The sequence below is a fragment of the Solanum verrucosum genome, unplaced genomic scaffold, assembly GCF_900185275.1.
Source record: "Solanum verrucosum unplaced genomic scaffold, falcon-dt-bn FXZP01000008.1, whole genome shotgun sequence".
Lineage (NCBI taxonomy): Eukaryota > Viridiplantae > Streptophyta > Magnoliopsida > Solanales > Solanaceae > Solanum > Solanum verrucosum.
Window position 1 is genome coordinate 1,896,572 of NW_026020195.1, and position 16,482 is coordinate 1,913,053.

Here is a 16,482-nt window from a genome sequence, read left to right on the forward strand (position 1 = left end):
AAAGCATATTAAAGTCACATGAAGTGGAGTGCATAAACCTTGTTATCCAGCATTTGTTTCAATTGAGTTATGTATGTAATTCGGCAAGTGGATTATCCCTTTAGAACTGCGACTCGATATTGAGTTTTCAGACAGATAGATGTAAGATGATATCAAGTTCAAATTATTTAATTTTTTCCAAATGAGGATATCAACCTCAATTCTTAAATTATCTACTGAACAATTCAATAAAAGTTCATTTAAGTAATATTTTCACACAGCTACCTAGTTGCACCCCTGGATATAGACAAAGCAGTGAATTCATCCATCTCAAACTTCAAAAGATAAACCATTCAAAGAAACAAATCAACCTTACGATATCCTGCGGGTGAAGGGATGAAAACCTCCATTTGCTTCTGAGAGGGAAGTGATTCGAATATGGGAAATCAATAGCTTGTACGAAATACATGCACGTATATTTATGCAAACTTGGTCAACCATGGGTACAAACCCTCCTTCAATTCATCCACATAGCTGCATAGCCTTTTACAAGCTATACCTTCTCCTCTAGCACACTTGTTTCTATACAATCCTTAGACCCCCGAGTGTTATAGTCTCCATTCTCGAGAATGGAGACTATAACACGGGGATTTAAGGATTGGTATAAAAACAAGTATCCTCCAGTAGAAGGCAATAGCTTGTAAACTGCTATACGAATATGTTGATGAGTTGAAGGAGAATTTATACCCCGGATGGACCAGGTTTGCACAAATATATAAGCATGTAATTCACGCTTTCACCAGTCCAGGATCAATAACATACTTAATTCCAGGTGTCACCGATATCTCGAAAATATGTGTGTCCAGTATCACCTAAACACCACATGAATGAATTAAAATCTGGTTTCAAATGGACATAGCTTGCAGACTCAGAAAAAATACCAAAAATTTTCAGCCTTGAAATTTTTGTCAAAACATACAAGAGAAAGTGGATAAAGAACTTGTCAGTATTATTATTACACACAGCAAAACAATAAACAGATGCACATTCTTAAAATAGAACAGCCAATACTAAAAAGGGGTTCAAATTCATCACTAAAATTATACCTGCAGCAATTGGTCAAATATTTTCTCTGTTACTCAATCTTTTGCTTCCTGCAAAATTTTACAAACACAAAACAAAAAAAGATCAGATTTTTTGAACAAAAACCCTTCATTCATAGTTACACCCCCCCCCCCACCCCCACCCATCACCAAAGGAAGCATTTTTAGCTTTTTACACACCTAAAACAAAAAAAGATCAAATCTTTGAACAAAAATCCTTCATTCATAGTTACTCCCCCCCCCCCCCCCCACACCACACCCCATACCCACCCATCACCAAAGGAAACATTTTTAGCTTTTTACACACAAAACAAAAAAAAGATCAAATCTTTGAACAAAAATCCTTCATTCATAGTTACACCCCCCACCCCCATCCATCACCAAAGGAAGCATTTTTAGCTTCTGGGACTGAACTAACAAGAGATTAAAGTAAATCAAACATGTGGGGTATGCTTTAAACTAAGAACCTGACAAAAAATCCCCTTTTCTTGAAAAATTATTAGCAGCCATAGAAGGACATGTTTGAAGATTTGTTCCAACACCTTTAGCAAGCAAAAGGTGGAAACAAAACTGTTTACACTATTTTGAACAATTCTGTAGATGAAGATCTCTTGAAATCATGAAAAGCCTTGTGTAAATGTGATCTAGAAAGTCCCAAATCTTTATTATTAGAGTATTATTTTACTATTTTTCTAAAAAAGAAAATTTTAAATGTGACCTAAAAAGTCCATAAATTACTTGACAAATAGAAACATGTCATTAGTAAAAAGTTGTGCTAAAAAGAGAGAATTGACTTACGATATATATATCCTATGAATGAAGGCATGAAAACCTTCATTTGCTTATGGGAGAGCAGAGTCAAGATTAAGAGTTTGGGGGTTCACATGTTAATATATATATACAAATATAGGGCTACGAAAAAGCTAGTGGGTTCGTCTGAACCCATGAACCCCCACCTAGCTCCGCCTCTGGAGGGAAGTGATTTGAAAATGAGAAATCACCAGCTTGTACAATATATATGGACGTATATTTACGTAAACTTGATCAATCCACGGGAAAAAACCCTCATTCAATTCATCCACATACGTAAGTAGCATTTTACAATCTATAGCCTCTTCTTTAGCACATTTATTTTTATATTAATCAAAAAAGCCCCAAATGTTACAATCTCCACTCTGGAGACGAAAATTTTATCTAATCTTTCGTCTTTCAGAATAGAGACAACAACGCTTGGGGATTTCAGGTTTTATATAAAGCAAGTGTTCTGGGAGAAAAGGTTATAAACTCGCAAAATACTATACGACTATGTTGATAAGTTGAAGGAGGGTTTCGGACCAGGTTTGCACAAATATAGAGTTGAATCCATAAAAGTCCCTATATATATAACTATAGGCCTCATGGCTTTTTTGCACAAAAAAGGGAAAAAAAAATAGTCGATTTCTGAAAGAAAAAAATATATTAGCATTTTTCCAAAAAGGTTGAATTTTCTTATAAAAAGTGATTAAATTTAATTTAGAAACTACATAAATTACTTGACAAATAAAAGTATATCATTACTAAAGTTTTTTCTTAAAATGAGACAATTTTGACCAGATTTCACCAAGTATGATTACTAAATTATAAAAAGAGACAATTGACTAGATTTCACCAAGTATGACAACTAAATTATAACATGTGTATGAGCTTAATTAGATACACAAAAAATGTAAGTGTATATAACTATAGGCCCCAAGGCTTTTTTGCACAAAAAAGGGAAAAAAATAATGGTGATTTCTGAAAGAAAAAAATCTATTAGTATTTTTCCAAAAAGGTTTGATTTTCTTATAAAAAGTTATTAAATTTAATTTAGAAATATCATAAATTACTTGACAAATAAAAATATATCATTACTAAAGTTTTTTTTCTAAAACGAGACAACTTTGACCAGATTTCACCAAGTATGACTACGAAATTATATAAAGAGACAATTGACTAGATTTCACCAAGTATGGCAACTAAATTTTAACATCCGTATGAGCTTAATTAGATACATAAAAAATGCAAGTATAACTAAAACGAGCTATGAATTTAATAATAATTTATTAACTTTAAATTTTTACTTTGTCTTTGTTGGAGTATTTGTGCGTGTTTGCTTTGGTGAATATCGCTACTATAATTATAATTGGAGTTGAAAATACTAATTTTGTTAGATTAAGACCTTTGTTGAACAACTTAGCATTCAAATGCTTTAATTTAGTGATAGCAACATGATTATTTTGAAGTTCGTTATCTTTAATATTTAAAAAAAAAAAAAACATCATTTCCCCCCCTTTCCCATGCATACGAGCTTAATTAGATATACACATCAGAGCAAAAAATGCAAGCATAATTAAGATGAATTATAAGTATAGTAACAATTTAAAAATTATCTTAAATCCCTATTCCACCTTTATGGAGTATTTATGTGAATTCGATATATATGAGGTTATTGTTACTTCATATGACTTCCACACAAACGATGTAATAAAAACTCTTAATGCAAAATTTGATGATGAAAATAATTTTACTAATACAATTAGAGTTGACATTATTAATTTTATTAAAATAAGAATTTTGTTATGTACAACTAAAAGCATTCAAACGCTTTAATTTAGTGGTAATAGCACAATTATTTTGAAGTTTGTGGAAAGATTAAATAGCTACTATTTTTTTTTCTTCTATTGGTGAATTAGGAGCTAGCTTATATATTTCCTTTGAATTAATATATGAGATTCCTCATTACCTTTTCGATAACATCATATTAGCTCGATATAGGTTTCGAACTTCCACCCTTTTACCAGTCTTGAACGATGTGCCACTACTAAATTGCAATCGAACCTAATTTCTAACTTTAAAGAATGAAATAATTACACCTTAAAATGATGATGCAAATATACTACTGTACAAAATTATTTCCTAGTGATATATACATATAACAATCAGTCATAAGATTGACTGAAATCCCTCCGATTTCAATTGAAGAGTTCGGTTTCGAGTCCCCGAGAACAGAAAAAAAAAACAACACTAGAAGGAGGGGTCGAACCTCCGACCTTGTGGTTAACAGCCACACGCTCTAACCAACTGAGCTATCCCAGCTTTTGTTTATTATTGATGCATTTTAAATATACAAATTAATTTTACTATCTCAACTTACAAACAATTCTCAAATACTTATCTTAATATTATAAATATTGTGGTCTCAAGCTTTTTAATGTATATATGTTTTTGAAATAAATTTTAAAGGAAGTGTAGTTCGACTATATCACATTCAAAAAAATAAGTCCGAACACCTGAAACTATTTTTAGGAGAAATCACTTTGTAACGTCATCACAATCATGTCAGATAATAGTTGTCATCGTAACATCATCACTTTAAAAAAAATGTCACCGCAATCGTGCAGTAGTTGCAATCACTACGTTATATGGGAATATCAAATATGTATACAAAACCAATAATTTCAACACCAAATGTGTAAAATACTGTTAATATGAGTTGGAAGCATTCATTTGTTGTAACTAAGGAACATATATCCAAAGTACTACTCAAAAAATGTTATACACAACCAAATTTGTCTTCAATTTTTTTTTTTGATAACCAAGAAATCCACCTGTGACCCGCCCTTTGGACCAATCTCAGTCTAGTCTTCTAAATTCGGTGGATAATGGGCCCGCCCCTCTACCCTTCTCCACTTAAATACCGGGCTTCGCTTTGCATGGTGTGGGGCTTGAACCTGCGACCTAAGCCACAAATCCTCCACCTTTTGCCACTCGAGCTAGGCCTTGGCAATAACAGTAACGTAGTTGGATGCTACGTACTTGTTAGTTCCCTCGTCGATGTTTCAGTTGGTATCAGAAAGTATCTCACACCAATGTACATTGCAATACTAATGACAGTGATAGTAACAGGACCAGCGAAAACTAACAAGTTTTTGGTTTGCTTGTTGTCGCGTTTACTGGAGATGGATTCAAATGAGTGAGCAGACCTCTCGGATCGATTGTTCATGAAGGAAGAATAGGAAGCAACTTCTTCTTTGGTAAGTGCTGGCTTGAGTGACTTTTTGACTGTTTGGAAGTGTCGATCAGATACAACTGTTGCAGATATGTTCTCTCTCAAAGCAACTATTCCAGCTTCTCTGCATAGCCCTTCAAGCTCAGCTCCAGTAAAGAGTTCTGTGTCTTCTGCAATTTGTCTCAGATTAACATCGTTATTCAATTTCATATCTCGTGTATGAACACTGAGAACCTCGAATCGAGCATCTAAGTCAGGAGGGGGGACATAAAGAACCTGCAAGCAAAGCAAATTGAATAAGATGTGACCATTAACGAGTACAATGATTGTTTCTTAAGAGTAACATTCGTGTTGAGATGCTAAGTTACACTAAGAGTTTCTTACGAGATCAAATCTTCCTGGTCGCATCAGTGCAGCATCAATTGCGTGGGGGCGATTTGTGGCAGCCAAAACAAGAATTCCCTGACAAAGCAACGATTAGAAAACACAGGAACCACAATCTATATCTGATCAAAATGATCCATTATTTGCATTCAGTACTTAAAAAACTGCAATAAACTTTCTGCTCACTTTAGCCTGCTCTAAGCCATCCATTTCGGTTAGGAGGGTGGATAACAGTCTCTCTCCAACTGTACTGCTTCCACTTGAACTTCCTCCTCTGTCATTTTAGGAAAAATCGTATCGGGGTTTTGCATAAACAACAAGAATTGCGGAAGATAAACTTAAAACTCACAAGAAATTGCTAAGCTAAATAAACTTACCGTTTGGTTGCAACTACATCAGCCTCATCAAAGAATATTATACTTGGTGCTGCAAGGCGAGCTCTTCGGAAAGCATTGCGCAATAAAGCTTCACCCTCACCAACATACATAGAGTACAGCTCTGCACCACTGTTCCATGATTATGAATTTCAGGAAACTGAATAATTAGTATTTGCAATTTTTAGTCAAATCGAATGCATGAGGTAATAATTAGTCAATACATTACATACTCAGTTATTGAAAACAAGCTAATAAAGATGGTTAGCATCATAGTAAATACCAATCTGATGCCTTAGGCTCCAAAGGGACATAAACCCCAGCATACATTAGAGATTTAGGTAGAACGTACTAAATGACAGTCATTTCAAACTAACTTAACATGTTTTTGGTTTCCCGAAACTGTGATATAACTTAGAATTTAACATGTTTTAGATTTTCCAGGAACTGTCATATAAGTTGGCAAAGGCTGATGGAGACAAGAATCACTCACTTGTTGCTAAGCAATGCATCAAACAATTACTTATTAAACAATAATGATAAACTTACTATATGTGTTAAAAAGAAATGCTTAATGAGAATAATAGTTGACAATGAAGAAGATAGAAAAGGTAAAAAAGCTATGGATAAGTGCAACTGTGCAAGCACCACAAGTGTATAACCAGCTATTGGATTATTTTAACTTTCTTTTTGGTGACGGTGGTTTCTGGGCCAGCTTGTGTGCACCTTGACTATTTCATAAGATACCTACTATTTCTCATCAAGACAGGTACCGGTAATTCTGTCCACCAAGGTAGATAGATGGGAAAATCACTTAATTTGTTTGCCTCGCGGAGATTTGAACCTAAGACCTCATCGTTCTCCTCCCACTTCATTGACCACTAGGCCGACATCCTTTGGTGCTCATTTTGATTAATCAGTGCATGCATATGTTTCCTTCTTCTAATAGAAGCATTTATATCTGAAAACCATCATTACTAATGAAAGTTATCATTTATCAGTCCTTTGTAGTTCTTTTGCATCAAGAGATAGCAGGAAACAAAGCATCAAACAGCAGATAAAAGTTTTTATCATGCCAAGGGTAGAAGAGACCAGAATGGTCATCAGACCTCAAGGAGAAGAATGAAGCTTGGGCAGCATGAGCAGCAGCTTTAGCAAGGGTTGTTTTGGAGCACCCTGGTGGACCATGAAGAAGGATTCCACGGGAAGGTGATACTCCCAGCCGTTCAAATGCTTCTGAGTGTTTTAAAGGCCATTCAACAGCTTGCTGAAGCTTTTTCTGTTTCAAGAATTTAACACCATATTAGATTTTCTAAATATTCAACCTGACCTAATTGGTCATGTGAGGTTATACCTTAATGTCTTTCAACCCTCCAATATCTTCCCAAGAAACCTTTGGGATTTCAACAGTAACACCCCTCGTTATACTAGGGCCAACCACTGATCTGGCATGCTTCCAATCTTCCATATTAATGCTGTAAGAATCATCCTCTATATTTGAATCAGAGCACTTTCTTACTGCAGACATTGCAGCTTCACGACACAGCGCCTCTAAATCTGCCCCAACATAACCATTACAAGATACTGCAACTGCTCGAAGATCAACACTCACATCCAATTGAAGCTTCTTTGTATAAAGCTGAAACGAAAACCAGCATCTTAAGATTAACTTCATATAGATCATACCACAGAAGGGATTGAGCAACCGTAGATGTCCACAAAGAGTACCATTCAGGTATTTCCTTAAACTGGTGCATGCTCAATACTCTATCTTATGCAGCTCACCTTGAGAATATGCAACCGCTCTTCCTCAGTAGGTGTTGTGACTTCAATTTCAGCATCAAAACGTCCAGCCCTTCTTAAAGCTGGATCAATAGCATCCGGCCTGCACATAAAATGTATAGGCGTCAAAGTTAATTGGGGAGGGAAGCGTACGACACCATGACACAGAAGTAAGCATAGAATTTCATGACCATCAGAAGGATATATTAGGGGCTTGGTGGCTTGCTTACATACAGTAAGCAGGCACTGTCACTTGCGTACATTCTTGAAGGACATAACAGTAAAATATAAAATTAGTTTTGATCATTATATTGTGGGTTTCATTTTCTTTTGGCAACTGTTTAGGGAAGGCCTCGTTAGGAAATTGGCATAGGTCTCGGCATCATGACCCCAAGCCTGGGTTTTTTTTTACTCTGAATAACTTCATCTTCTGTTTCTCCATCTCCAGTGTTCACTTCCCTTACAGCAGATCCTTTTATTTGTTTATTGCCATTCACTTCATTCATGCGCTCATTCTCAAAGCTGATGCATCAACAATGCTCTCATCAAGGAGCCCAAAGTCCATCATTTTATCATGCAGACCTCCAGATGCCTCTTCACCAGAATATACATTTGTTTCCCATTCTCTAGTCCATTACTTTCTCATATATGCACTTCTTCAAGCCCATTGTTAATGCTATAAGATTGTTCTACCTCCAACCCCTTTCCTGCATAAATGTCCTTGCTGCAAATATCACGGCCTACAGCTTCCCATGTGAGGGCTGCTAGGGAAGCTTTAATAGATGTTTTTACATAATAACGGACAAAAAATAATCTGTTGAGAGCAGGCTTACATGAGAGACACAGAAAAAGGTAATCCACCACAAAAATATAAAATATTAAACCAAACAAAGAAAATGCTGCAGAACCCTTACCTATTGGTTGATGCTACCACCACAACATGTGATACTGATGTCGATGAGGATTTAATGGAATCCATCAACATAAAGAGCTGAGAGGCTACACGAATTTCTTGCTCCCTTCTGCAATTCAAGCACTCAAATAACATATTAGTAAAGAACATTGGAATATATCATCAACTCTACCCTACCAACATCTTCTTCTTTTTTTTCGGTTTTGTAAACCATAGTTTAAGCAAGGTCATTTTCATATGGATGTGGATAAAGTGATGCAACATATACCTAGAATCTCTACGAGGACAAAGAGCATCTATTTCATCTAAAAAGATGACTGATGGCTTGCCTAATTTTGCATGAGATGATGCTTCTGAAAATGCCTCCCGCAAAATTTTCTCACTTTCACCAGCATGAGCCCTGTGAACAGAATGGGGACTGCAAATACATCCAAAACCAGAGAGAACAGTAAGGCAAAGAAAAATACAAAACAATGCAAGATTCTCCTTGAAGTTCAATGACTTCATTCTTCTCTTAATGTATGTGTGGAGTCACCATACAATATAACTAGCATCAAAAGCTAAACTCTTCCAAAGCACATACGTTTTTCAGTTATATAGATATCATCAAGGACCATAACGATCACAGACTGCTCAGTGATTCAATTGACAGATCTGAACCAATTAGATAAATTTCTTCCAAGCATACTCATAAAGAACTTCTAGTATTTTTTGTTGTTGTATAATACAGGTCCTAAGATGAACTAAACTGGAGAAGCATGGTTGGTAAGACTTCAGATCGACTACCCCAGCTTGCTTGGGTTGGAGGTGTCTTTGTTGTTATCTGCCAGACATACATAATAAGGAAACGATAACATCGAACTAATAAAAAATGGACCATTACTTTTCTTGTACATAAACAACAAAAACAAAAACACATTTAGAAGTTCAGAGAAAATAAAGTTGAGTGAGAATCACACACCTTATTACAATCAAATGGGCACCACATTCTTGAACAACTGCTCGAACTAAGCTTGTCTACAATTGAAAAAAATACAAAAAGTTTAACCAAACAACTATCTCAAACCCAAAAGACAATTTCTAAATCCAGAGACATGATTTTGACTCAAATCCAAATGTCAATTGTATACAAATTGACAAGACAGGATTTGGCAACAAACCAAAATGCCAATTGTGAGATTCAAAGACATGATTTTTGGCTCAAAGCCAAATGTCAATTTCCAATTTAAACAATCATGATTTTGGTTCAAAACCGACAAGTCAATTTTAAACTAAAAAAAAAACATGATTTTGGCTCAAAGTCAGATCAAGAATAGACATGTATAGTACCTTGCCAGTTCCAGGAGGTCCATATAGCAACAACCCACGTGGCCACTACAGAAAAAATACGCAAAGCAATTAGAGTTGTCAATGAAGGATGATAAGCTATATATCAAAGCTATACTATCTGGAAAACATTTAGTACCTTTAGGCCAAGTTTTCGAGATTCAGCAGAGTAAAGAAGAGGATATGTGATGAGTTCTCTGAGAACACGAAGAGCTTCAGCATTGCCGGCTATAGCTTCATCTGCTCTCCACTCACCAGCACAGCTGGTGCTCCCACTGCTACTTTCCATCTCTCACAGAGTGTGCCGGAGAGGGGGTGGGGACCGATACTTTTCAGCAGTGCCCCTTTCTGGACTCGAAGAAGAACCCCAAAACCCTCAATTTTGGAGCTTCATTCAAAATAGCTCCTAATATATAAAGTGAACACTGTCAATGCTGTAAGTTCTCAAAAGTTTATGTACATTTATTAGCAGTACATCAAAATCTGCCTATAGCTTGATAAATAAATTGACCCCAAACAGAAGCTATGGAAAACATTCTTCCTTCCCCACACCATTATTCAACAAGCACAAAGATTCAAGAAAGTACCCAACATATAATTAGTGGTAACAAATTCAGAGAAGCAAAAAAATATTTTTTTTTTACAAGTATCACTAAAAGATAATATCTTTGAACATTCCAGAAAATACCCAACATATAATTAGTGGTAACAAGAATAGGGTTCTGATAAAAGTTCTTACCTTGTGAAGTAAATCACTCTGTCAGAATGGCCGCTTGAATCGTTCAGTGTTTTATTTTAGTTTTCTGAAAAGGGTTTTAGCCTAAGTAGAAAAAAATTAAACTTTAAGGGCAATTTTGTCCTTTTAAAAACATTTTGATATTTCATAAACCTTTCTTCCTACTTGGCCTTAAAAGTTCTGTTTGTAGGGTTTAAGGAAGCTGCAGGACAAAGAAAGATGTGTGGCATAGCAGTGATTGTGTCTGGAATTAAGATAGTTTTATCATCTTTAGACCCAAATTTTATCTCTCCAATACCTCTATTGGAACAGCAGGTAATAATATACTGCTCTCTTTACTGAACTTACCATTGATTCAAGAACAGCAAAACTGCAGTTATTAGGCCTTTTTTTACTTCTGATTTCATATTTATTACTCTTTTTTGTATCTTTAGATGAACCCCTTTTGCTGCTACATCTGAATTAAGTAAAAAAAATGCATAAAACTGCCTGCAACTGAAAAGGAGAATTGGAGAAAGATAGCTTTTGATTAAAGAATTAGATGAAAGGAGCTATCTTTGCATCTTAATGAGGAAAGATTGATGTGAAGCTTCTAAAGTTGTTAACTTTTTTCATGTATTGTTAGACGAATCCCATATGCTACAACATCTAAATTATGTAGAAGAACAGCAACTAAAAGGAGCCATTTTTGTAGCTTTATGATGAATGATGAATGAGGTTTCTGTCATTATGTTTCTTTAAAATTGATCGATCTGCCCAATTTTTATACAACCCGCAAATGAAGTAAAAACAGCATAAGAACTGCCTGCAATTGAAAGGGAAATTAGAGGAGGCTAGCTTTGATTAAAAAAATTAAAAGAAAACAAATACATTTGCACCTTAATATGGAAAGATTTATGTGTTGTTTCTAAAGTAGAAGAACAACAATTTAAAGGACCCATCTCTTAGCTTTATTGTTTTCCTTTAGAATATCTGGATTGATCTGCCCATTTTTATACAAGTCTCAGATGAAGCAAAAACAGCATAAAAACCTCCTGCAACTGAAAAGGGTAACTTTAAAATCTAACTTTGATAATAAGTTAAAAGAAAGAGCTATCTTTGCACCTTAATGAGGAAAGATTGATGTGAAGGTTCTAAAGTTGTTATCTTTTTTTCATTTTTATGAGTTATCTTTAGAGGTTGACAATGCGTTATATTGTCATCAGACTTTGTTTTCAGTGGATGACATAAAAGAGGTGTTAAGAAGAAGGGGTCCAGATAGTTTGGGATGCAAGAAAGTTTTACTTCGTTCTGGGGTTTCATCTTTACCAGGTGGGGAGCAAGATGTTGTTGCCTTTGTGGAGGATGAAACTCCAAGGGAGGGAAAGGATTCTCATATGGATGGTGGTGCTGCTAAAGAATTCATTAGAGAGTTGCAATTTATTGGTGCTACATTGCAGCTTAGAGGCATAAATCCTATCATTCAACCATTGGTGGACATATCAGGGAACATCCTTGTTTATAATGGTAATACATGGCGTTTGAGCCATTACCAACATGATAAACTGAAGTGTCTCTTGGATTTCTTGCTTCTCGACCTTCTTTTGTTTGATATATTTCGTTTTCAACTTAATTGATGTTTAACTTTGGAGAGTCAAACAATGTACACAATTCTGGTGTATTTGTTTCTCTTCACTTTCAAGTGATTGGCCAAATGCAGATTCCACAATTTTAGTTTTCTTGTTTGCGAAAACAATTCAAATTTTTTTCTTCTCAACCAAGTTGATTGCTTCAGCATTTTTTCTGTCTTATATATTCGTTATTTCTGTCATAGTTAATCAAATCTTTTTTGTAAGTAATCAAAATTATGAAATTTCTAGGTTTTCTATCGAAATTAATTATTACTGTCCTATTTTCACCCCATTTTCTAAGAGTCTTTTATTGATTGTTGTTTGTTTTCCTGTAATTATTGTTTAGGTGAAATATTTGGAGGCATCCAAATGAGTAGCGATAACAATGACACTGAAGTTCTTATGCAACATCTAGGACTATGTTGTCCTCATGTTTCCTCTCCACATAATAAAGCTCATACTTCTGGAGACAGGCAATGTACTGTTCCAGAACTTCTTTCCAGAATCAAGGGGCCTTGGGCTTTGATTTATTGGCAGGTAACTTTTGGTGGTAAGTTTCTATTGGCTTACTTCAGCAGGAAACGCTGTATCATTTTGAAACAAATGCTTCTCTAATGCTCCACTACTCTTTGCTATAGAGTAGTTCAAGAATATTATGGTTTGGTCGAGATGCATTTGGAAGGCGAAGTCTTCTTGTTCACTGGCCAACAAAGGAGGACCCTCGGTTTCTGCTGTCTTCTGTATCACCACATGCCTCTGTAAATGAAAGTTCTGGTAACAATTATTCAACATCTTACTCACTAACTGATTTCTTTTAACACAGTGAAGATTTCTTGGAGAAGCTTCAACTTATTTTAAAGTAAAACATAAGCAAATCAGTTGCCATTATCTTTAATGGGAACAACTATATTAAATTATCAATAGTGATGATTGAGCATGTACAGTCAAGAACATATAACAATCCAACATATTATTTTAAACTAAGCATTTTGGTGATTTAGCCATCCTCTCTTTGTGAAGTTTGCTGCTTCATAAAATCATTATTGAAAATCATCTCTCAATCCAAGATTGTTCCTTTTGAGTTTTCAAGCTGTCTATTAGTTGGATAAAATATTTGATGTTGGAAGGAAGTTGATATTGCTTGTTTGTTCATTGTTCGATATTTTAATTAGAAACATCAAAGTTAAAATTATTTGACATTCTAACCTACCAACATGAAAGAGGAAAAAAAAAAAAGCAAACTCTGGCAACAGTTGGTAGTATAGTCTGTCTATAGCTACTTATTCTTCCCCTGCAAATCAGTGCAATCTTTTAACGAATGGGACACTATGATCTTGCAGAATCTGCAAATGGAGATGGAATAGCCAAAATAGACTTCTGGGAAGAACTTCCATGCGGTGTGTACAGTTTGTCTATTGGTGCTTTAGGAACAGATGACTATTTAATTGGTGAAGTTTTGAAGCATGACTGGACAGATCCAAAGCTTAAGGAGTTGATCACTTGGGAAAGAACTTCTGTCCAACCAAAATCAGAGGACTTGTGTGCTTCTCACCAAAAGGTTTATAGCAGGAAAGAGGACTCGCCTTTAACTCCTTCCATTCTGATGGAATCTAAGTTAGGTCAATATCACTTAGTTCTGCTGTTAATACCATTCATTACATGTTTGGTGGATTAGTAATTCATCATGCTGTCAGAGTCTAACTTGAGTGCAATCTTCTTCCAATTGGTACAGCTTCTACAGACTGCCTACTTACATCGCTACCACACAGGGTAATGATTGCTTTACAAGAGTCGATAATGCGACGCACTGCATTAAATACAATCTACCAGGTCAGAAACTGATTTACTTTTGTTTTCTGTTTCCACCCAATGTTTAGAACTAACGTTTGACTACCCCCTGTGGATACATGTATTGATTTAAGAAGCCCTTCAATGGAACAGGAAAAGCATAAGCTGTTGTATTAGATTTCTGAATTGACATAATTCTTGGGTATTGTGTAGGCCACTTCAGTTGACTATACAAACAAATGCAATACTCCAGTTGCCGTGCTCTTTTCTGGTGGATTAGACTCTATGATACTTGCAGCATTACTAGATAAATGCATGAATGCCAAATGTGAGTGTCTCTGATGTCCCTCTTTTGAGTTAAGAATAGAACATTCTTTCAAGTTCCTTTCCTGTTTGCTTTACCTATAGAAATTTTAATCTAGTCATGGTCTATTCTGGTGTTATACTTGTAGATGAAATTGATCTGCTAAATGTAAGCTTTGACGGCCCATTTGCTCCTGATAGAATATCTGCTAGGGCAGGCCTAAAGGAACTTCAAAAAATTGCCCCATCAAGAAGGTATACATTCCCTTTCTTGCTTTCACTTGTACCATTAGCAACTAGATTTCTTAGTGAGAAATCAGCAAGATGACACTCTTATGTCTGAAAATGCGTGTGATACTGCCGGAATGATGAATCAAGCAAACTATGAGCCCGAATTTAAATGAAATCATAGCTCTTGCAAAGAAAAATGGACATTGAAAAATTTTGGCAATTTAAAAAATGGTCCTACTCAATAGACCTTCTTTAGATACAAAGATATTACGTTGCTCATGTGAAAGCAAATGCAACTTGGTTTTGAACCTCTACCTTTTTGTTTCTCTCCAGTTTCTGCTCCTTCTTTTTGAGTTTTGTTCATCATAAAACTGAGTTGCAGATGGAAACTTGTAGAGATTGATGCTGATCTGCTGAAGCTGACCTCTGAAACGAAGCATGTCATGTCACTAATAAATCCTGCAAGGACCTACATGGTATTTTTCAAATCAATACCTACATGAATATGTCTCTGTTACTTAAGTCATTTTGAACCACGGTCAAATTGCTCAATTATTTCTTCCTTGCTTCAGGATCTGAATATTGGTATTGCTCTGTGGTTGGCTGCTAGCGGTGACGGTTGCTTACAAGATGAAACAGGCAACGATGATACCTGTGGCAGTGTCAAGTACAAATCTGCGGCTCGGATTCTCCTAGTTGGTGCTGGTGCAGATGAACAATGTGCTGGATATGGTCGGCATAGGACAAAATATAGAAATGGAAGGTGAAGTCCTCCTGTGCGAACATCTTTTCTTTGCTTAATCCATTCCTGTTGACTCATTTTGTGATATCCATTACGTCCCAGTTATGTGTAGGTTTGCCATCCTCAAAAGTACTTGGGGCAACTAGCACTAGGGTGCATTCACCTCTTGTTTATATAATATTGCTACGTACTCCTTCAAAGAAGTTGCTTTAGTAGCTCCAAAAGCTTAAAGTAGTAATTGCTTATGTTCTAATTTGTGCTCTTTTGGTGCTGTATCAGCTGGTTAGGTCTGAATGATGAAATGAAACTAGACATGCAGCGGATTTGGAAGAGAAACCTAGGGAGAGATGATAGGTGTATTGCCGACAATGGCAAGGAGGTACTTGAATTGCCTTAAACGGTGTGCTTTCTTATATTATAGTTACCGTCTAAACGTATTTTCTATTTTCCCCAGGCCAGGTTCCCTTTCTTGGATGAGGATGTCATCAGGATTTTGCTAGATATTCCGTTGTGGGAGATCGCTGACCTTAATCAACCAATTGGTATTGGTGACAAGAAAATCTTGCGAGAGGTTAATTTCACCTCTTAACTTAATCTTAGACTGGATTTCGAAGTTACAATAATGATGATGTCATGATCCTTTGTTTGTATCTGTGCACTCTGCAGAAGTATATTTCATCAGGGGGATTCGCTCTTCTCCCTTTCTACAATCTTTCACTTAAATCTTTTTCTCTAGCAGGTTGCACATTTACTTGGTTTGTCAGAAGCAGCTTCACTTCCGAAAAGAGCAATTCAGGTATATATTATATGCTCTTGATCTGTCGTTGAGGTCAATATTCTCTGATTCATATATGGTTCACAAAACACCATCTTAATTGAGAAGCTCGGCTAGAACTGTAGTTACCAGCTGTTGCTTGTTAGAGTACCATTGCTCAAATTTTTAACATTGACAAGTTCACTCAACAACGTTTAAACTTTATCTTTCAGTTTGGTTCAAGAATTGCAAGAGAATCAAATCGGAAGAATTTTGGAAGCAACCGCGCAGCCAATCAAGCATCTGCTGGAAGTGTAACAATACACAGAAATAACTCATAATCCCCATATATATACCATAAAACACGCGCAGTCCTTTTGCTGGAGCCTTTATCAACTCCATTCATGAATCAGGATCACAAGTCAACTGG

General features: G+C 35.7%; 2 protein-coding genes and 1 non-coding gene across 3 annotated transcripts; 1 reads left to right on the forward strand and 2 right to left on the reverse strand.

Moving 5' to 3' along the window:
* Positions 1–4,122: 4,122 nt before the first annotated feature.
* Positions 4,123–4,196, reverse strand: TRNAN-GUU (transfer RNA asparagine (anticodon GUU)). The gene has a single exon. It is a non-coding gene; the product is annotated as a tRNA-Asn (tRNA).
* Positions 4,197–4,862: 666 nt separating this feature from the next.
* Positions 4,863–10,294, reverse strand: LOC125829715 (cell division control protein 48 homolog B). The gene is made up of 12 exons (XM_049508906.1): positions 10,028–10,294; positions 9,892–9,936; positions 9,524–9,579; positions 8,831–8,980; positions 8,564–8,671; positions 7,653–7,752; positions 7,222–7,506; positions 6,977–7,146; positions 5,871–5,999; positions 5,680–5,767; positions 5,494–5,571; positions 4,863–5,385 (listed from the first exon to the last, which is right to left on the reverse strand). The coding sequence occupies exons 1-12, from the start codon at positions 10,175–10,177 to the stop codon at positions 4,909–4,911; spliced, it is 1,836 nt and encodes a 611-aa protein (XP_049364863.1). The 5' UTR covers positions 10,178–10,294; the 3' UTR covers positions 4,863–4,908.
* A 154-nt stretch (positions 10,295–10,448) lies between these two features.
* On the forward strand, positions 10,449–16,482 carry LOC125829716 (uncharacterized). The gene is made up of 14 exons (XM_049508907.1): positions 10,449–10,939; positions 11,830–12,130; positions 12,581–12,771; positions 12,873–13,008; positions 13,575–13,853; positions 13,967–14,064; positions 14,236–14,350; positions 14,475–14,580; positions 14,939–15,032; positions 15,129–15,319; positions 15,578–15,677; positions 15,753–15,869; positions 16,038–16,094; positions 16,286–16,482. The coding sequence occupies exons 1-14, from the start codon at positions 10,844–10,846 to the stop codon at positions 16,391–16,393; spliced, it is 1,989 nt and encodes a 662-aa protein (XP_049364864.1). The 5' UTR covers positions 10,449–10,843; the 3' UTR covers positions 16,394–16,482.